At 41.8% G+C, this 21,621-nt stretch overlaps 1 protein-coding gene across 1 annotated transcript in view; it reads right to left on the bottom strand.

Annotated features, from left to right (window-relative positions):
* Positions 1 to 21,621, bottom strand: part of Dhc93AB (Dynein heavy chain at 93AB) — a 43,463-nt gene that overhangs the window by 1,154 nt on the left and 20,688 nt on the right. Inside the window, exons 32-60 of the mRNA XM_086545652.1 lie at positions 20,346 to 20,538; positions 20,015 to 20,127; positions 19,609 to 19,802; positions 19,247 to 19,343; positions 18,788 to 18,910; positions 18,356 to 18,517; positions 16,091 to 16,290; positions 15,396 to 15,552; positions 14,905 to 15,093; positions 9,640 to 9,755; positions 9,392 to 9,515; positions 8,965 to 9,198; positions 8,597 to 8,701; positions 8,287 to 8,442; positions 8,065 to 8,193; positions 7,786 to 7,939; positions 7,379 to 7,521; positions 7,085 to 7,254; positions 6,870 to 7,008; positions 4,699 to 4,863; positions 4,221 to 4,414; positions 3,781 to 3,985; positions 3,509 to 3,673; positions 3,202 to 3,342; positions 2,756 to 2,926; positions 2,180 to 2,328; positions 1,758 to 1,925; positions 586 to 718; positions 3 to 116 (exon numbers count right to left, since the gene is read on the bottom strand). Coding sequence (XP_086401778.1) covers positions 3 to 116; positions 586 to 718; positions 1,758 to 1,925; positions 2,180 to 2,328; positions 2,756 to 2,926; positions 3,202 to 3,342; positions 3,509 to 3,673; positions 3,781 to 3,985; positions 4,221 to 4,414; positions 4,699 to 4,863; positions 6,870 to 7,008; positions 7,085 to 7,254; positions 7,379 to 7,521; positions 7,786 to 7,939; positions 8,065 to 8,193; positions 8,287 to 8,442; positions 8,597 to 8,701; positions 8,965 to 9,198; positions 9,392 to 9,515; positions 9,640 to 9,755; positions 14,905 to 15,093; positions 15,396 to 15,552; positions 16,091 to 16,290; positions 18,356 to 18,517; positions 18,788 to 18,910; positions 19,247 to 19,343; positions 19,609 to 19,802; positions 20,015 to 20,127; positions 20,346 to 20,538 — 4,503 coding nt within the window. The remainder of the gene's footprint in view (positions 1 to 2; positions 117 to 585; positions 719 to 1,757; positions 1,926 to 2,179; positions 2,329 to 2,755; positions 2,927 to 3,201; positions 3,343 to 3,508; positions 3,674 to 3,780; positions 3,986 to 4,220; positions 4,415 to 4,698; positions 4,864 to 6,869; positions 7,009 to 7,084; positions 7,255 to 7,378; positions 7,522 to 7,785; positions 7,940 to 8,064; positions 8,194 to 8,286; positions 8,443 to 8,596; positions 8,702 to 8,964; positions 9,199 to 9,391; positions 9,516 to 9,639; positions 9,756 to 14,904; positions 15,094 to 15,395; positions 15,553 to 16,090; positions 16,291 to 18,355; positions 18,518 to 18,787; positions 18,911 to 19,246; positions 19,344 to 19,608; positions 19,803 to 20,014; positions 20,128 to 20,345; positions 20,539 to 21,621) is intronic.

The raw sequence follows: 21,621 nt of genomic DNA, 5'->3' as shown, positions 1-21,621 counted from the left end.
GCAGCGATCTGAATGGCCTCCTCCGCCACCTTCTCCTGCCCTTGGCCCAGAGACACGTTGTGCAGACGCCGGTTCTCGCAGGTGTAGCCGAGGCTGTATCCAAGCCGCTCCACGTCCTATGGTAATGCGAAGTATTAGTGAGGTTGAGGTGGGAGGGAGGAAAGTAGGGTGAGAGGGAGGGAGGAAGGAAGGGAGATAGGGAGGGAGGGAGGGAGGGAGGGAGGGAAGGAAAAAGGAAGGAGGTAGAGATGGCGAAAGAGGGCAAGAGAAAAACAAAGAGAGTGAAAGAGAGAGAGAGAGAAAGAGAGAGCGAGGGAGAGAGGGGGGGAGGAGAGCGAGGGAGAGGGGGGGGGGCAGGGAGAGAGGAGGACTGATAGAGAGAGAGAGAGGGGGAGGGGGGCAGAAAGAGAGAGAAAAAAATGGATAAAAAATAAATTTCTATATCAATAGACTTTAGAAGAAATCGAAGATAACACCGCAATCAGTGATTGAAAGGTTTTCCACGCACATAGATGGGTATCCATCAAAATAAAAGGAAAATAAGAGGAAACCGAAGCAAAAGCCCCAGCGCCGTCTTCAGCTGACCTTGAGAGGGTCGACGCCAGGCGAGAGGATGAAGAAGATGGGCGTGGACGGCCCACTCTCCTCGTAGCTCTGCGAGAAGTCGATGTTCTCGCCCTCCACGTACTTCCGCCCCATCCGCTCCTCGATGAACAGCCTGGAGGGGAGGCAAGGGAGACGCTGCTCAGTCTTAAATAGTGAAGTTGGCTTCTCTCTCTTGTCCTATCTTCCCAAGTCTCTCAACTCAATTGGCTATCTCTCTCTCTCTCTCTCTCTCTCTCTCTCTCTCTCTCTCTCTCTCTCTCTCTCTCTCTCTCTCTCTCTCTCTCTCTCTCTCTAAGGGGAAAGACTGTGCATATGAGAATTAGGTTAGGGTATAAATACTATTGGGAATTAGGTGTTCCGACAGGTGAACAGGAAAAAGAATGCAGGATGTGTAGGTTACACCTTAGTACACTATATCTTACAATGTCCCATGATTCAGATTTGCAGAAACGCAGATAGCTGGACTCCCCGGACAGGCTGTATGGATGTTTAGAAATGGCCAGGTATTGAGAATTTTGAAGAAGTTTAAGCATTTTGCACCAATTACATAACTGTAGTTGGCAACTGTTTATATGCGACTGTGACTTCTGCTGAGACTATCATAGCCCGAGGAGGGTTTTATTGATGTGGTTGAATATCATTTGTGATACAACATCCTGTTAAATATAAATATTTTTCTTGACATTCTGATAAATTCTTTCTCCCAGGAACATAAGTATGTCTTGCCAACATATATGATCGTCTCATATTCCAGTATGTGATTATGTGACCTCAGGGGAGGACTTGGCATGGTGAGGGTAATATCATATCGCTCTCCTGAATTGTAAACATCTAACTCTGTATGCTTGTGATTAATCCGCCTTTTCTACTTTATGTATTTCAAAGTGTTGATATTGCAGTAGAGTTTTGTCAAATATATGTGAGCCCAATAAGGGACTATGATTGTAGTGAGAATAACCTATGTTATCTCATCCTTTTGAGATGTAAGTAACCACTTGTCTTAATAAAGTTGTCAAAGTCTCTTTCTTTCTTTCTCTCTCTCTCTCTCTCTCATCCCTCATTTTTCTTCGTATAATTCTTTCTATTTCTCTTCTCTCTTTTCCCACCTGCAGTCCTTCCATACCATCTACCAAAAAATCAAGGCGACTTACTGCATGGCATGCGTCATGCGGTCAGGTCGCAGCGCCCTCATGATGACCAGCCGCTGGACGTCAGACTTCCCCTTCCATTCCCCTGGCAGCTTCTCCTTCTCAGGCGCCTCGCACTCGCAGTACATACGCCATCGCTTCACGCTGTTCTCCAGGTCTCGGTCCAAGTTCCTGCAAGGTGTTGGCCAATTATAGGAACACGAACAATATTTTTTGGTTACTGATCGTGACAGTCATTCGTTGTGGCTCTTGTGGAAGTATTCGTCTTTTCGGAGATACACGTACACAAATTATTGTTTTCTCTACGAAACAAATTTTCATTACAACAATAGACTATTAAAACAAAACACAGAAAACAGCATCCTTCGAGGAACATTTATTCGTCACTGCTGCATACTATTAAAATACTACTGAAAAGTCCTTGCCTGAATTCGTCGACCTGCGAGAGGGAGCGAATGGCGCCCCAGTTGTTGTTGGTGATGAAGTCGATGGGCGAGACCACGTTCGGCTGAATCGGGAACCGAAGCAGGAGGTCCAACTCAATGGCGCCGACTTCGCCTTGGGACGCAAGAACCTGAGCACAGATTTAAGATGTAAGATGCTGCTTTGTCGTCGAATATCTTCATTGCCCCATTTTCAATGGGTAAATATTTTTACTTTGTTAAGAAATAAGAAAATTCCAAATTTGTATATTTGGCTTATATGGAAGTTAAAGAAAGTTATTCTCATCTTGCTAAAGCAGGTGAATGACATCATTGTAACTGTTTTGATTGACAAGAATAACTACAAATAATATTCTCTTCAGAAAGTAGAAACAGTGTTGTATGTGGTAAATAATACTGGTAGAAGTAACCACAGTAACAAAACGAGATAAGATGATAATATAATAATTTCATCTCGAGATAGATACCATTGAGCATTCATTATTGATCATAAAACACACTCCTGGACGGAAGGAAGTAAAACAGAAATCGACAGTCCCGCAGGCGGCCGCGACTCGCCTGGAAGGTCATCTGGGCAGCGAAGATGAGCTTGTCCTTCTCGAAGAGTCCTCTGGTGGTGTAGAGGAACACGCTGTACGTGATGGTGTCGATGAGGGCGTTCACGCGCAGCCGCACCTCGTCGTTCGCCTCCGAGCGCTCGATGGCCTGCTGGAACACCACGCGGAACGCCTGTCGGGCAGCGGGACGCGGGCCTCAGATTCTCGATTCGTTTTATCAAAGATTAGGAAAAAAAACGTGGTGTGACATTTATGTTTCAGTGCATGAGAGCAAACAACTGTGTCATGACGCATGTCACTATGAGTATTGCGAATAACAAAACACATTTTAGGTAAATATTCTGACGCATTTCGTTATATCTTAGGCAATGCAGTTGCAACGATTTAGCACTAGGAATCGCCCGCTCAGAAGGCGAATTTCCCAGCTGAGCGAAGGCGAAAACGAACCTTGAGGGAGAACTGGTAGATGGGGTTGATCTTGTGGAGGTCGTTGAGGATGAAGTAGAGCAGGGAGGCTCGCGCGGCGGCCGGCCGGTACAGCTCGCGGGCCTCGTCGATCTGCGCGCTCGTGTTGCGGGCCTCGGCGACCTGCGCGACAGAAAGGCAAAGGACCAGTTATTCTGTTCGACTCTGATTGTGGGTGCGTTTGCTTAGTGTGTTATCCTCCATCGAAATTGAATCATATGATACTAAGGAGATCTGCTTCTAATGCGGCTCAAATCGTGCCATGACGTGAACAAAGCGGTTGACTCGCCTTCTCCTGAATCTCCTGCGCCGTGGCCTTCGTGTGCTCCAGATTCTCCACCAAAGCTGTGTCTCCCAAGAAGTTTCCTCCGGCGGACGACAGGCGGCTCAGCAGGTCGTCTTCCAGGTGCTTGAGCTGAATCTTGAAGTCGTTCTGTTGCTTTGTCAAGTTATACTGAAACACAAAAGGAAAACGGCAGCTGTAAAGCCTCGGGGTGTCCAAAGGTTTCTTTCAGTTATCATGGCCATCGTCAAGCTCTTCCACATGACACCAAGTATTACCTTGAGCTCCTCCAGGTCTGGCCTCTCGGCCTTGACGACTTCCGCCAGCAGCTGGTCCTCGAGGCCGTCGCGCGTGACCGTGAAGTTGATCAAGGTGCACTGAGCCTGAAGTTCGGGCTTGTAGTGCGGGTTGGCCAGCTTGGTGTGGAGGATCAGCTGGAACGCGTCGTTGTACTCGATTTCCCGGTCGCCGATTTTGAGCGCTCTGGGAACGGAGATCGGGCCTAGGGTGAGTGCGGTCTTGGTGATAACAGGAAATGTTCAGATTGATTTCATGTAATAGTCGTAAATACTACTACTGCTGCTGTTGCTACTATCATTGATACCAATACTGACACTCCTATTAAAACTTTTCATTCCTTTTTAACCAAATCGTACTTTTCTTATTTGTCTCTCTACCAATTCATTCTTCGCCCTCCCCCTCCCCTACCGCCCTTCACCTGCCGCGCTTGATGAGGTTCTTGCCGATGAGCGGGTCGAGCACGGGGTCGAGGCTCTCCGGCAGGTTCTCGATGAGGACGGTCTCGCCGCGGGTGATGGCGGCCTCGAGGACGTCGATGGAGTTCTTCTGGTCGAGGCGCACCACGATCAGCTGCTCGCCGTACCTCGCCTTGATCCACTTGATTCCCTGGAGCTGTGTGAGGGACGGGGAGGATGGGATGACTGGAGGATACAATAGGATGGAGGATGGAATGGCTGATCGGTTATGAACACCTCTTGCGCCGATACGCATGATCATCACAAGAGGAATCATCTGTACACTTTATGACAAGGGAGAATTGTAATTTAAGATTATTTTAGAAGGATAGCACGAACTTGTGCAGTCCTATTTGCCCACGTACTTGAATGCAGCAGTTCCCATTTAAAACCAATTTATTCGGATCGTTTCATCACCAGACAGCAAGTGTGGCCTCGTACCTGAGGGTCGATAATGAGCGGCCATCGATCGGAGTTGGTGAGGATGATGGCGTTCTCGGTGGACATGCGGTCGGACGGAAGGCCCTCGTTGTTCCAGCCGGCGATCGTCGCGTCGTCGGTCAGGAGCTTGATCGGGTCCAGGTTGTGCGTGATGGGGATCACAGGCTGCAGGGAGGGAGAAAAGCTAGTGTCTTCCCGTGGGGGAATAGAAGACAGAACATTGCAAAGTATAAGAGTTAATTTCCAATATCTGAAATGAGATGATACTTAAGCATATTAGATGGAAAGAAAAATAGGCAAAATAAAACATTTTTGTTTGTTTTTGTCTTTTGCTTGTATATTGTTAAATTTGTCTTAACAACACACTTTAGGTGGATAACTTAATTAACACCAGATTTTAAAAGGAAAATATGTGGCTATGAGTTTACTGTCATTTAATGCAACAGCAAGGCATTTATTTTAAGTTGTTTAATCATCGTTTCCTTTTTTAAAATTCTTTTACTTTATCAATTATTATTGATTCGCAGTATCAGTACCAGAGTTGTTATGATATTTGTAATAATTTCTTCTGTTAAAATTATACATATCGTTAACAGTTTACAACATGAATGATAGATAAAATAATGTTGATAAAAGTAGTAGTTGTAGTTATAGCAGATGAAGTAGAAGTATTTAAGAATATTTTTATTCAGAGGAGAATGACGCGATTATTTCGTTTTATATTTACATGGCTGACCGACGCTCTCGTTTAGAGGTTTGATGTTTATCTTTCTAAAATCTAATCAAAATGCAACGAAGACAGGATTTATGCATGTTAGAGACCGAAGCATTGTTATTCACATAATAATCTGGTTCACTAAACTACTTTCTAGATCTCTACCAAGTGCAGGATAGCCGTTGTGTTTCCCGAGGTAGGTCCTCACGCTCTAGGAAGTCGGGAGTGAGAGCTCTAGTCCCTCCCCTCCGTGCTAGAAAGAGAAGCTGAGGTCAGTGGGTGTTTTTCTCTCCCGAAGGTGTAGAGGAAGGAACTGTAGGTGGCCTTCGGGACACAGGGAAGTTCAGGATGGAGAACGAGAGGATGTTGGTTGGTAGTTCAAGTGTCATGTGTTTTGTATCGTTATGATAGAGTTTCTCTTCCAATATGTAAAACATATCCAACATTTATATATATATATATATATATATATATATATATATATATATATATATATATATATACATATATGTATATATACATGTATATACTATAGTATCACACACACACGCTTGCACGCACACACACACACACACATTTATATACATAAATATATATGTATATACATATATATATACATATTTGTATATATATAACTGTAATATACATTTATATATGCACACATACACACACACACATACACACACGCACATACACACACAGATTCACGCTCATTTTATATGGAATGGAAACTAGTTAAAAGTCTAGTCCCATTGCATAATACATTATATGTATTCTTTGAAATCCTCAGTGGAATTAAGAGAGCATTATTAGATATAAAGTTGGTTGTAGACATAGAGATAGATAGATAGAGATATAGATAGATAAATAGATAGATAGATAGATAGATAGAGAGAGATAGTCGTTTGTAACGTGGATGAAGATATCAGCCGAATATTCTGCTAATAGAAGGGAATGAACAAAGTTTAGTATTTCTGGAAAAAAAGGTAAGAATGACGAAAGAAATAGGAAATTACTAATATACAATAAAGGGGTTAACGTTAGCTATACAAAATATCTACAAGACTGTGCAAGGAAGATAATCATGAGCCTGAGGAATCGAAAAAAAATCTACAGGTGAAAGTGGATGTTGAATCACAAAATAGATGTCAACAGGGGAATGATGATGGCTCATGGAAGGCTATGGTTGTGTCATTTGCACCAAGAAGTCTTCTTAACCTGTGATTCATAACAACTTGCACAAACATCATGTTCTCACATTCGTCGCCTGTAGTCCGCAAAATCGGATCCGGTTAGCATCGTCGGGGGAGAAGTTTGGCCGAACCGACGATGATGTGAATGGTGAATATATGACGATATGGAAAAAGTGGAGTAATAAAGATAAGAAAATATTTGTCATGATTATACCAGCAAACTTAAAGACAACTTATAAATACAAAAAGTAAATGTGTCTTACGTTGAGTTTCTGCAGGAGAGGAAGCCACATCTTATCCATGAGGTCGCGCCTGTAGTGCTTGGTGAAGCAACCGACGTACGAGATGAAGGCAGCCACCAGGAGGATGTCCCCGGGCAAGGTCTTCTCTGAGATGTGCATCCTGAGAGGAGACGCAGCTTTACATCAACCTAAAAGTCAGTGGATTTACAAACTAAAAGAAAAGGAACTTCACTTACTGCGCCACGGCTTCAGCCCAACGGATTTTCTCGGAGGACAAGCCTCCCACCAGGCGGTTGGCGAGAGCGATGGTGTGGGCAGTGCTGTTCGCTTCCTTCTCGCACCGCATCTTCTCGGCCGTCGCTTTGTCGAACTCTGCCTGGAGTCGTGCCAGCTGTTCCTCTAAGCTCTGTTAATATATAGCAGACCTTGAGAGATAAAGAACCGAAGCCAAGTCCAGAATAGTGATGTCAAACGAAGGAAATGTTAAGAATGAAAGAATAATGGAATGGAACTCCACCCCGGACACTCACCTTAATCTTGGAGATAATGGCGGTGAGGCGACTCTGGGCCGCAGCCAGCTCGTTGTTGGCGTCCTCCAGGGCGCGTCGCTTGGGCTCCACGTCGCAGTACACCTCGTAGTAACTGATGATGTTGATGACCCACGAACACAGTCCTGGGGGAACGGCGGTGTGTGTCATAAGTACGTGCAAGATCAACTACAGGGAACTACAGCACACTTAAGGCTCTAACAAAGCAGCTACAATATATTCTAAAACAAAATAGTGAAAAGGATATTGAGCATAAGGAATACAAAATTGAATGAGGTTTCCGCTTCTCTCACTTTTTATCTGAAGCGTGATGCTAACAATGATAATGATAACAACAACGTTTATGTTATTGATGATGGTAACAAAAACAATATGACGGTAATTTCTACCTGCAGCAGCAACAGACTTGGATCGGATGAAGTCAGGGTTGAATTCATTATCGTCCAGGTAAGGCGTAATGTTCTTTATGATATCTGGATGAATGTTCTCTTTGTCGTAGTTTATTAGCTGATCCAAGAACTGATCCACCTTCGCCATCATCACCTGGGGGAATTAGGATAGATGACTAATCAAAAGAAAAAAGAAAGATTACATTTGTAAATTATTTTAATGTAACCTATACTTGGTTTTCTTAGGAACGAATCGAGATCTGTGATCCATGTGATTACTTTGGCCGCTTTCCAAGACCTGTCCTTTGGAATCTTGCCGTTGGGGGCCAGCAGCACCATCACGGCTGCCGTCACTCGGTCCACACCCGACGGAGGTGAACCGAAGGACTTCAGCTCCGTCAGATTTGCCTGCAGAAAACGTTCGATTAGAAGTTTTACTGAGCTCTGTAGGTTTGCATCTGAACACAGCTACTCTTGTATCTAAACACAATGACCTTTCACCTTGTTGAGTGTGTTGAGCGCTTCCTTCGCCGCGACAAGGGCAGGTTCCGCCTTGACCAGATCCTCCTCGCACTCCTTCCTTCGCTTGGCTACCTCGGCCTCGATGATAGCGACTTTCCGCTTTTCGTCGTTAGCGGTTTCGTTTTCTTTCGATACCTGTGAGAGAAGAAAGCTGAGAAGTCTGCTGTGCCCTTATAATCTGGAACGGAAGTGGAGCGAAAATATGTTCACGGGGCTTTACAGTACATGAAAATCCGCCTTTTGTAGCCATTGTGTATCTGAAGGCTAGAGAGGAGGGAAAACGAGGTACCTTCGCTGTCTCGGCTTCCACAATGCGGATCAGCTTGTCGGCTTCGTCGTTCTTCTTCTGGAGTTCCACCTCCTGGACGGCGAGCTTGGCCTTGAGCTCGTCCACCTGAGGAGCAAAAGTGCTTAATCATTAAGTGCTCAGAGGTGCCTCTCGGTCTGCTTATATTATGTGCATCTTCTCTTCTGTTTGTTTTCTCATAATAGCTGGTTTGGTATTTGATGGAATAGATCTCGTACGAACAAATATACCTTATAAGGTGGAGAGAGAGAGAGAGAGAGAGAGAGAGAGAGAGAGAGAGAGAGAGAGAGAGAGAGAGAGAGAGAGAGAGAGAGAGAGAGAGAGAGAATGAAAATGCAAGAACAACTCGCCTGCGTTGAAGTGGTCCTGAGCTTCTGAAGTCCATTCTGCAGCCTCTCGATCTTGGCCTGAAGCTCCTGGTGTTTAGCTGAGAGGAGCTTCGTGTAGAGCGAGATGAAGCCCAGGAAGGTCTTGGGCGTCGTGTAGTTGTAACGGCGGTCGTTGGTCAGGTAGAGGCGGCTCATGTCGTTCACGGACGTGTGGACGTGCGCCATGAACTTGGACACGGAGCCTCGCAGGGATTCCTGTAGAGGTAAATTAATCTTTCTTATCACCATTTTCATTATCATCGCAATTATAGCATTAACCTTTATGGGTCAGCTTAATAAGCACTGCCATTTCTATCACTATCAACACCATCATTGTGTCAGTGTATATTATTTCAAATGAAGGCGAAATATTAGCATTTTTACTAGAAATTAACGAAAAGTTACTCACAGGAAGATATTCAAGACTTCCAAGGAATGTTTCCGACACAGACACCAGCGCCTCTTGCGGCCATTCGTGGAACCAGTCGATAGTTGTGCAGCTGATGATGGCGGGGAACTGTCGAGCTCGTACTCTGACGAAGTGCACATGGGGATTTTTATTCTTCATCTTTTTTTTTTTATCTTCAATGTTATTCTTCCTCTTTATCTTACTTTTCTCATTTTCAAGTCAGACCTATCTGGCGGGTCCAGACGTACCTGAGAGCGGAGCCGACGGGCGAGAAACAAAGGACCATCTTCAGGTTCTTCCGCACTCGGTCGATGAAGAACCTCCAGCAGTTGTCGCGAGTGTCCTGCTGACCTGTGCTTTTGACCTGGGTGTGGGTTTGTTTGTGTGCGGAGAAAGATGGCGAGGAAGAGTGAGAGTGTTGTAAGAGTGAAAACCGTTTGTGGTATTTCAGATTTACGATGAAGTATGGCAGAGATGAAGGAAGGAAGTGTGTAAGGAGAGGGATGGAGGAGAGACATTATTCATCATTATTTAAGATTATTTATTCGGCAGAATTCATGACTGAAATAGTAAATCGTGAAATATAGCACATGCTCGAGGGAACAAATTTCAAGTGTTTTCATAAAGGATTACTGTCAATCTTCAATTTTCACGCTTGTTTTGCTTTTGCAAAATGGATTATGTCAAATTATGTAAATTCAGTATATATGATTTTATAAAGGAACATTAAATGAATATTTACTAATACGTCCTACGAAAAAAGACAGCTAAAAAAAAAAGAAGAAAAAAAAATGGACTACATCCACAGGGGCTGCAGAGAGCACGGCCAGAGGCGGTGGCTCTGCCGCACCCTGCTCGGGGCAGCGGCTGCTTGCTACACTAGACAAAAACTCTTGGCTGTTTCTGCTGCACGTGACCGCGCGAGAGGTGGCCTCGTTGCAAGGTAGTTACGGTGAGGAGAAGGTCAAGGCTACGGTGGGGAGCGGCCACGACTACGGTGAAGAGGCGCTCAACGCTACTGTGGGAGTAGGGTGACCCGGTCTGCAGAGGGGGCACCCCAGGGACAGGAGTGGGAGCCCCCTGGTCGGCTCGCGGGGGGACGGGGGCAGTCCAAGGGGAGGGGAGGTGAAGGAGCAGGGCGGAAGAAGGGCTTGGCAGTGGAGGTGTCGAACAGATCACCGGATATATATTTTTTCTCTCTTTTATTTGCAATTATATTCATGGGAGGCATTTGTTTATGTACGTGTGTGGGAATGAAAGTTTGTGTTGTATTTTTGTTTGTATATCTGTGTTCGTACAATATATTTGATGTCGTTTTAAAAAGATGTTGGATTTACTATCTACATCAATGAATTTAGGTCATCAGAAAATACTGTACTTACATTTACTTTTCAACATGTGCTTGCCTCTTTAACCCATCCGGTTATTTAAGTTTTGGCAAAATGTAAACACCACTGGAATCATACATGAAAACATCACATGTATTTTTTTTTTTTTTTTCTAAAACATATTTCAGTTACTGGATGCTTAATCCGACATAATAAGTTTCGGTTACACTACTTTCTACTTGAACATTATTATCATCTTAATAATTATTAGATGGCATGATTAATGATATCAGTATTTAATTGCTGTATCATTAACAGGTTCCCGATATCTGTTATTGTGTCTATAGCCATTCCTTTTTGCTCACTATGATATTACATGTACTTTTTAAAGTAATTAGGAACAATTAAAAGTTACTTTATAAATGTTCTTAGATAATCTTTCAGTCTGATCTCAAAAAGCTACATGTTTTTTATATCAAGTTCGAAATATATATAGTTTATGTACCACTTACAAAAGTCAATGAAGAACGGGATGAAAGTCAAAATATTCCGTCATTATAATCAAGTACCAAAAGACAGCACAATTTTAGTAGTAAATTGTGTCTCGATGTTTAGGTCGAAAATAAACAAATATCTTTAAAAAAAAATTATCAGTGTTGGAAATGACCATATTATCAATCCTAGCTATGATTCAGCAGTATTTTCTTCCCTGTCGTTATAATGATTAACATTTTCCTTAGTGTGATTCACCATCATCATTCATTCTAACTTGAATTATTGGATCTACGTCGTTTTAAATGTCGATATCACACACACACATATTACAGCGTGTTATAATCACATTCGAATAACATTAACATCGAAAAGGGGGTGGGGGTTGTCGGGGGTAAAGTCACTAATTCAGCCACGTGAAGAAAGAAAACTTCGTTGTGAGTGCATTGGACAAAATTCATCTCTTGTAAAATATGCTAATAGTGATTTTTAGTGAAGGTCGATAGAAAGAGAATCAGAAAAGGGCGAAGAGAAGGAAAGGTAAAAATTGATGAAAGCAAACGTGAGATCATGTAAATTATATCATATTGTCGATGATTTTATGGAATACCAATCTATGGTTCACTTTTACATCGTCATTTTTATGCCATCCTGTAGTCATAATCATTAACGCTGTCGGTCCTCTAATGGCGATGACTATTGGTAATGACTGCATGATATGGAATGCATAGCACTGTCCTGAATTACATATTACATCAGGTGTCAATGTTGTGATATTCCTTGGGAAATATATAATTTATGCCGTAAATATGCAATTCAGCTCAAGCAACGTAATGAGATGAAGCCACACCCCAGATCAGTATATATCAAGAATATCCATTGAAAAACGTATTTATACAGCATCGTGTGATTGTGGTACTTGATATGGAATCGGGACCCTAAACTTCAATTAGTTTATTAGTGAATCGCGCAAACAGATACTGACTATTTACAACAAAGTATTACAGTGAGAGCTGTTGTGATGGGTTCTTATGCAGAACCGCACAAATTGAAATGTGGTAAACATGAAATATAAAAAGGACAATGATATTATGGAGAAGAGGCCGCAGGGTACTTGTGTTTGAGTGAAGAGTATGGCCGGTGATGGGATCGTCCTCCCCTGTGCAGCCTTGATCCAGTGGCTCCTGCTGGAGCCGCTACCAAGAGGATGTGAGGAATAATTGGTTGTCTAACGTCCTGACCGGCTTCGGAAAAGGTGGAGAAGGTGAAGGAGTGGGAAGGGAGACTGAGAAGGAAGGGGGATAGGAGGAAGAGGAAGGTGATGATGGCGTCGCCTGTCTACGGTACTGACGCGGCAACCAGCTCTTGCTGCGCGTGTCGCCAAACTCACTGGTTCGCCTCACAAAATTCGTCAGTAAGAAAAACTCAGAACTACTGTTAAAAAGGCAGCTGCGTCGAGGGCGGGGAGTGTCTGACGCCGGTACATGAAGCACTTTACCACGGCGGAAATACATACCAACCAGACGTCCTTGTACTCCCTCTGGGGGAAGAATATGGGCCGTGTGGGTAAAGAAAGACCCATTATCTCAATAAACCAACGTCTCTAAAGGCATTCACTTCTTAACTGCTAAAGAAACAAGGCAAGACAAGACATTCAGCTGATTTCATCTAGACATTCAATCTGTTTTCTCTATGTGAAGGATCAGCCAAACACCTGGGCGAAAGGCCCTTGCGTGACCCTGGTTGCAAATAGGACATGAACGTTGAGTGTTTGTGAAGGTGCTGAGCGTGTCCGAACCGGCGGAAGGTGACAGTGCTGGAGCCAGGCAGTGATGCCCTCCGTGTAAGCCCATCGGGCGTGGGCGCACACGGTCCCGTCTCACCATCCACGATGGCACTGCTGTGCCACACACCTCCCAGACTAAAAGAAAACCCTGCATTTAGTTGGTGTAACAACTTTTATCCCATCTCATAGATTGGTTGCTATTGCTGGTCCTGAGGCAGAGTTCACAGCTGGGGCCAATTCATGGTGGCGAAATGCTCTCCCTTGGAGGAGCCAAGACCTGTCTCAGGGGAATGGCCGGAGGGCAGTGTGTCTGGCGTACGTTCACCTATCTACGACTGCTGTGGGATAGAGTGACGTTCTTTCAAACAGTGACTGTGTTGTGGTCATGCTTCAGTGTTGCTAAGAGTGCAGGTCTGTGTTTACATGAATCTTTGTTTATCGAAATGAGTGTCAGACGTGATCTTGCATACATATGTACAGATGAAAACTATAAGCTCGTCTTGATGTATGCTCCTGTTGCGAGAATCATGACAAAAGATAAAAAGGCCACAAAGGTTGATGAAAAAGGTAGATGGCCTTTGCAAATCTGTTCTGATTCGTAAAAGAGACATGGCAACATGTGCGCGTGCAGAGTTACATTCCGTCCGAATCTAGGCTAACTACTAAATCATGCACCAGGACGGGATGCCAAGGTGTGGAAAAGAGTGTATATGAGTCGTAAAAGGGTTGTAGAGTTGACCACGCCGGTGTAAGGTACAGTAGGTAAGATGACAGCTTTTTGCTCATCAAAAACAAAAAGAAAAACGCCCTCATCAAAATCAATAATACCTCGAGGGAGAAAAGGTACACACACACACACATATATAAATATGCATTTTTTTTTTAATTATTATAACACTATTTGTCAACGTGCAGCAGAAAGCAGTAATGTGATATTTTCATTATGAAAAGCTGAAGCGCCTGAGCCCGGCTGGATGCCTTGTACTGGACATGCTGGGATTGTGTTTTGTATTTCTTACTATTTACACTGCACTATACAGGTACTTGTGTGAATGAAGCTGTGCCTGTGCACTTGTATACATAATATTTGTTAGATCTTGTGTTAACCATATGCTATTATAGATCGTATTATAGAATGATATGTATATTATCTGATATAAAACGGATCTTATTTAATGACCATTAACCTTAGATTTACTTACAGACGTTCTTGTTGAGCCCATTAAGATGATTATTTTGATTTATATTGACATTTAGATAAAGGAATGAGTTTACAATGTGCGCATAGTATCAAATAGAAATAACCAGTCAGTAAGACCTATTTACCAGCTTTTATATGCTGTTTTTTTCTACATGAAGGGGGGAAGGGTAGTGTACTTACATCTTAATGATTCAGCCTTTGTTTTGGTATCTTTGTAAATTGCTGTAGATAATTAGGGATGGATCTATTATCATTAATTACGGATGATTTAACTGTGAATGTAACTTTGGGTACTAATGATTACTAAATATTGTACCATTATATGCTACTTATTAGGGGGAGACTTTTAAAGAAGCTATTGATATGAAATTATCCATGACTGATTGAGGTGCTGAAGCTATCTTGCAACACAATCATCGTTGCCAATAATCTATCACCGGCATTCAAAATTGCGTAAATATAAGCAGCAATGTAAGTAAGACAAGTTTTTATCACTGATGAATAATGATATCAAAATCATTGCAACACAGGGTCCAGTCAACTTTTCATATCTATTTGACACAACGTGTAAATTCACATATGACACAAAGCAAATCTATAACTATAAACACAGACAAAGGGGTAACCAGAGATACAGTGATTCTCGTTTGCTGCAGGAATGACTTACCGAAGCGATACGACCTGACTGGATTCCCGCTTCCCTTACCTCATTCCTCACTGAAGACACAATGTTCTCCACTTCGTCCTCGGGGAAGAGGTCAGGGATCTCCCCCGAGGCCAGGAGGTCGTTGATCAGCACGAGGAACTTCTCGTCGGGGACATGAGCGTCGGTCATGAGGAACACCGTGCCCAGGTTCTTCAGTCCGGCTCGCACGTACAGGTTCGCTAGGTCGCTCTGGAGGTAGAGGGGGAGGAGGGGACTTCCTAGAGAAGCGGCTTTGTGGTGAGTGCAACGCTCCATTAGTCTCTATGTTCATATGGAATCACTTTTCTGATAAGAATATACTTGTGAATATTTGACTATCTATCTATGATTTTTATGGAGGTGACAAGGAGTTTTACTGCAATGTACGTGTTAACGTCACACACGGAAAAACAAAAAATGAACAAAACCCCAGTTCATTATAATGGACTGAAGAACTTTAACCAAAGATCAGGGCGCCATTGCACCGATTATTGTTGACGACAAGTTCTCACCCTGAGCTCCTGAATACTGTAGTCCTTGGTGAGGGTAATCTGGAACACCTCCAGCCCGGAGATGAAGGCGGCGAGGCGGGCGAGGGACTGCTTGCCTGACCCCCCCACCCCCACCAGGAGGGCGTTTCCGCGGGGGCATTCCAGGATGCGGTTGATTCTTTGAGATAAGTGTTCATGAAAATATTTGGCCTCTACAATTTTTTTTCTCTATACATTTCTATCATACTTTGGATTACAAGAAAATATCTGATTAGTAAACAGATGATCCATAAAACGGTATATTCTTTCGATTCACATTCATCTTATCTGTCTGATGCATAAGATGAAATATAAAAACTATAGTACTCGGGTAACTACATTAAGAGTTTACATGGCGCTTCCTACACTCAGTTTTCTGATATTGAAGCTGTGCTTTCCTAAAAAAAAAAGAAGAAAAAAAAAGAATAACAGTATTCTTGTACTAGTTTGAAAAAACAGTAAGTTTCCAAAAGTAGCGCCAGTAATTAGATGGAATTCAGCTTTCCATTCGTGTGGGTGTTGAAACCAATGAAAGATATTTACAAGAAAATTCCAGCCCCTGATTTCTTTAGCCATTCTCTCGGCAACGAGCTTGGCGAGAATCGATCACTGGGCTTTACCCACATCAAACCCATCACCTTTTAGCCACAATGAGTTCTTTTCCTCCCTGGACTCACCGACACACGTGCGCCATGGCGTCTTCGAAGAGCACGAGGTTCATTGCAGCGTTAAGTTCATTGTAGGTCGTGAGGGCGTCCTGCAGGATGGCGCTGAGGTCGTCCCATGACTTAATGGGGAGGTAGCGAGGCTCCCCGATGCCTCGGGCGAAGTGGCAGAAGACGTTGGGCTTGGCCATGACCTCCGCCTCGTCCAGCTCCTGCAGAGGAGGTGGGGTGAACAATGGCTCGTGTGCAACTATGGCGCTTCAGTTGCAACCTGCTATTATCTGCCATGCTCCATGTTTTGTTTGGGAGGGAGTTTGTAGGGACTACCTGCCACCAGGTTCTCCACAAGGGTGAATAATTTCAGTAAAAGAGGAAAATCTACCCAAGTGACATATTTTCTGTTCCACTCCATTATCTACCTTGTGTTTTATGTCCACGACACCACATTCTTATTTTTGGTTTACATAATTTCGATCACTACTTAAATATTTAAGAGAAAAAAACGAGAGTGCTACAATTATATATATTTTTTTTGTTTAAAGAATTCATAAAAGCAAATATCGTTAACGAACATCGCATATAATCAAACCAACACGCATTATGAGATTAACGAGAAAATTTATAATTCATATTACTACAGAAGCGGTGCCTGTCACTTAAATTTATATGTTTATCAGGAGTCGGTTATTGAAAGTCGGTTTATACTTAACAAGGGCGCCCACATGGTATTTCATGGGTGTGTTTGTCACATCATTTATGCTGTTATATTCTTTTAAGTATATTAACACACAATGCTATTAGTCTATGTTTATATCTATATCTACATATATACATACACATACACACACACACACACACATATATTTATATATGTGTGTGTGTGTGTGTGTATATATATATGTACATATATATATATATATATAAATATATATATATATATATATATATGTGTGTGTGTGTGTGTGTGTGTACATACATACACACATACTTAATATGTGAGTGTGATATATATGCATATATATATATATAATATATATATATATATATATATATATATATATATATATATATATATATATATATATATATTATATATATATATATATATATATATATATATATATATATATATATATATTATATATATATGTATGCATGTATGCATGTATGCATGTATATATTAAATATTATATATATATATATATATATATATATATTTGTATATATATATATATATATGTATATATATTTATGTGTTTGTGTGTGTGTGCATGTTTGTTTGTATGCATAACTACACAAAGACGGTTTAGACACATATAAAATTAAGAAGAAAAAAATCACATGCCAATTCCAGTGATTAAGCATTTTCATATCTTTCAACCAAAGAAAATACCAACACCACCAACAGAAGCAGTAACATTCAGTATTCTGAAATCAGCTTGACTTGTGTTTAGCAGGCAGTGTTTAGTCCCTCTTGGGTGGTTTACAGCGGCTCTCATCGTCTACGAAGCATTGCTAGCAATTGAAACTATAAATACCTCTATCACCATCTGTTTCTCTTCATCGTCGCTCTTTGACGGGGGAAAAATGACAGTGAGATATTGGTCTAAGGAAACACACTAACTAATCTAGGCCTGTATGAATTATGGTAAAAAATCCTCTATTCTAAGAGTATGTACACATAGTCGATGAATTGTTAAAATCACAAATCTAAAGGAAAAAGAAAAAATCATGATTCTAGAATGAAAAAAAGGGCTATGGATATCATGCTCCTAAGAGAAAATCACTCAATCAAAAATGTATGTCATTTTATATTTTTTTCAGGTATAACGTGCAGGACACGTATGACTTAATATACTAGCTATAATATTTTTTTCAGGTATAACGTGCAGGACACGTATGACTTAATATACTAGCTATAATATTAATTCCTAAGTATGGAAATTACACCTTCGTATGATGGGACTATCATAGTCATGCAGAAAAAAAACTAACCTCTAGAAAAAAAAATCTATGCATTCGGTTGCATGCTTGTACTGTTAGTAAAATAATGCAGTACATCCATTCATATTACTCGTAAGGAACAACATTAAAGATTATGATATAAGCCATCGTTACCAATGAAGCTTCATGAACACCTGAAATACTTTCGCTGCCTCCTAACTTTGCGTACAAAGTTTTTCTATAAGATTCCTTAAAGCTTTATGGCCTCACCTTCTTCCATATAGAGCTTCCTATTCCGTTATTCTTCGTAGTTCACTTGTCTAGGACACTAACCTCGAAAATCTTCTTAGTAACATCGACCTGAAGCTTAGTCAGCATCTCAAGATCCTTCTCCTCCAGAAGGCGGTCGCCGTAGACGCGCTGGGTCTCGTGCAGCCAGCAGCGGAGGAGGTCGATGGGCGCCTTCACCGTCTCGCCCGTGCAGAACAGGAGGCCCTAAGGATGTTATTATTGGTAGAAAGGACTGGCTACTGTGAAGGACTTCTATTTCATTCATGATCCATTTAATTATGATGTAATAATTTGGGGAGAGGGGATAAAAAATGTCTTATTGATCCCCGTCCCCCTGAAAAACAAAACATTCCTGCTTCTCTGTATAATCACCAAATGATTAAAGTGACAAGATATAATGAACATGTGGTGGATTTCCGTTCATTATAATTTGGAGAGTACCCATCGTAATGTCAATGAAATATGTTAACATGCCTGGAAGATATTGGTGAGGTCCCGAAGGTTAAAGATGTAATGGAATTTAGTCGCTGTGGGCATGAATGTTGTGGCGACTTTCTGGTGTAACTGGAGGGCGGCCTGCACCATTGGCTCCGTCATCTGCAATACCCAAACAGAGGTTTTGGCGTTAATGGCAGTCTCATATTTGTGTTTTTGTATTTCTTAATCGATTTTTTTTTACACTTTTGGAAGTATTTGTTTATGAGCCTATTATTATTATTATTATCATTTATGAAGTTATTTGGTTATAATGTATATCAACATATGCTCTCTCTCACACACACACTTCCTTTCTCTCTAACTCTCTCACTTTCACTATCATTCTCTCATTCACTCACACACACTGCCTCCCTCCCCCCCTCTCTCTCTCTCTCTTTCTCTCTCTCTCTTTATATATGTATATATATATATATGAAGCACAGAGTCCTCTATTACCCTAACGAGCGTTGGATTGAACTTCATGGAGGAGCTCTTCAGGTGTTGATCCAGTAACGATGAGTATATCAAGTTGAGGCTCTCCATGCAGGGGAAGCTGAGGAAGTATGAAAACAGTATTCAATATTCTTCAGTACCTAGTAAAATAATGTAAAGACCCATATAATGCTTTACAGATTTACAACCAAAATTAATACCTTCGTGACATGTCTTAAAAATCTTGCTAAAATTGCTAAACACAAAGCTGCACAGTGTATATGAAATCATCACCTTATTTTTGGTAAACACATTAGTAGTTTTATTTATTTATGTTCTTCATTTGCTACGTATATACAACTGCAGATCGACTATACATCCGGTACCTGACAGCGAAGACGCTGAAGTGGCGCTGGAGCCTCGGGTTGATGGTGAAAGACCCTGCCGTGGGATTCATGGCGGCCACGTACTGCACGTTGTGGATGTCCTTGAGCGTGTGCTTGGTGCGGTCGTACCAGTGGCCGTAGTCCAGGTGCTGCCTGATGAGCGTGTGGGGCTGCACCGTCCCGTACTGGTCCACCTGGGCGGACGGGGAGGGGGGGGGGTGAGGGAGTTTTGAATAAGTATAAGAATCAATCGGACGATTGCATTCAGGTTGATCGTTAGAATATAGAAGTCGGTATTTGCGGCCGAGTAGGATGTGATGTTATGGGCGAATTGATCAAAACATATATTTAGATTAATACATACAAGCCAACATACTCATGCATCCCGATTTAGCTCCTCACGTACCATGGGCATGTTGATGTCGTCGATGAAGTAGACGAGCTTCTTGTTTCCCGGAGGAGCGTAGTTCTTTCCCGCCTTCTTCTCCAGAGGCCTTTCCAGCACGCGCTGCAGCAGCTCTGTCGGATTGCCAGAAGGTTATAAATTCAATATTTATGTTAATAGTCATTTGCTGTATAATTGGTGTTGGTAAATACATAAATAGGAGCTTTGATGATTCGCCCATTCCATACTTAAACTAAAATCTCAGGGCCTGTTGTATACCAATAGTGGAAATACCCATAGCTCTGCTATGCAATAACTTAACATACTAGACCCTGAGGATAAGTGTTCTTACCTGAGGTGGTATAATAATTGAAAGGGACGTTGCACACGGCATACTCCTCCGACAGTGAGTTGAGTTTCTCGTTGAGCAACGCGGTCTTGCCACAGCCCGAGGTACCCACCAGCATGACGGGGTGGCGCTTGTTCATCAGCAGGTCGATGAAGAACTTGAGGCGCACGGTCTCGCTCGTGTGCACCATCATGGACTGTGTGTGCGTGCGTGTGTGTGTGTGTGTGTGTGTGTGTGTGTGTGTGTGTGTGTGTGTGTGTGTGTGTGTGTGTGTGTGTGTGTTGATATGTACATGTGTTATATAATTGCGTAAGAACGTGAATGTTCGATATTTATATATCATTTATTGTTTTAGGTTGTGGTTGAATGGAGTGTTGTGATATTGTTGTTGATGTAATGCGACAGCCACAGAGAAGCAAAGGACATCAGATCAGAACAAACATCATATGGATAACCTGGTAAACTTAACATAAAACACAACCCTTCTACGCATACGCTATGAGAGACCTATCATTTTTCTCCAACCCAAAACTCACACTCATTGACGTTCACAAGATCAGTTGGTATGCAATAGAAACCTTTCTAAATAATACCTAACCCCTTCCCTTCTTTAGTGACATCAATTGAATACTTTTTGGTGATCGTAGTGGCCTAGTGGAAGATGATGTGGAAGAGAAATGTGGCAGTGTGGATAAGCGTGTTGACGACCTATATGACTGATTTACGGTGTAACTATGTAGAATGCCCTTGACTTCTATTATATTTAATTGTATCATTATTATTACTGTTATTATTTCTATTACTATTACTATTATGATTATCATTACTATTATTATTATTATAATTATCATTATCGCTATTATTGTTATTACTATATCCATTGTAATTACCCTTATTATTTTTTATTATGATTATGATTATCTTTTCCATTATGATTAGTCATTATTATTATTACAGTTCTTATTATTTTTAACATTGTTATTATCATTATTGATATTATGATCATCATTATCATAAGCATCAGTATTATCATTATTAGTATAATTATGGTCATAATTTTCATCACTATAATTAATGTAATCTACACTTTTGACATCATAATTATCCTTTATAATTAGTTAAACGCAGACAAGTTCCTGAGTAGCAAGGTGTCACTCTCTGCCCAGCGAGACGCCTCGAGCCCTGTCCGTCTGCAGCTCACTACCACAGACAGGTAAGGGTACCATAACATACACCTCTGACACTAAGGGTTGTCTCGCAGCGCAGACGCCTCAAAGGG

Source organism: Penaeus japonicus, unplaced genomic scaffold (assembly GCF_977035675.1).
Source record: "Penaeus japonicus unplaced genomic scaffold, GWHDUDI00000001_assembly GWHDUDI00000016, whole genome shotgun sequence".
In the NCBI taxonomy this organism is placed as follows: domain Eukaryota; kingdom Metazoa; phylum Arthropoda; class Malacostraca; order Decapoda; family Penaeidae; genus Penaeus; species Penaeus japonicus.
This window is presented reverse-complemented; position numbering and strand designations above follow the sequence as displayed.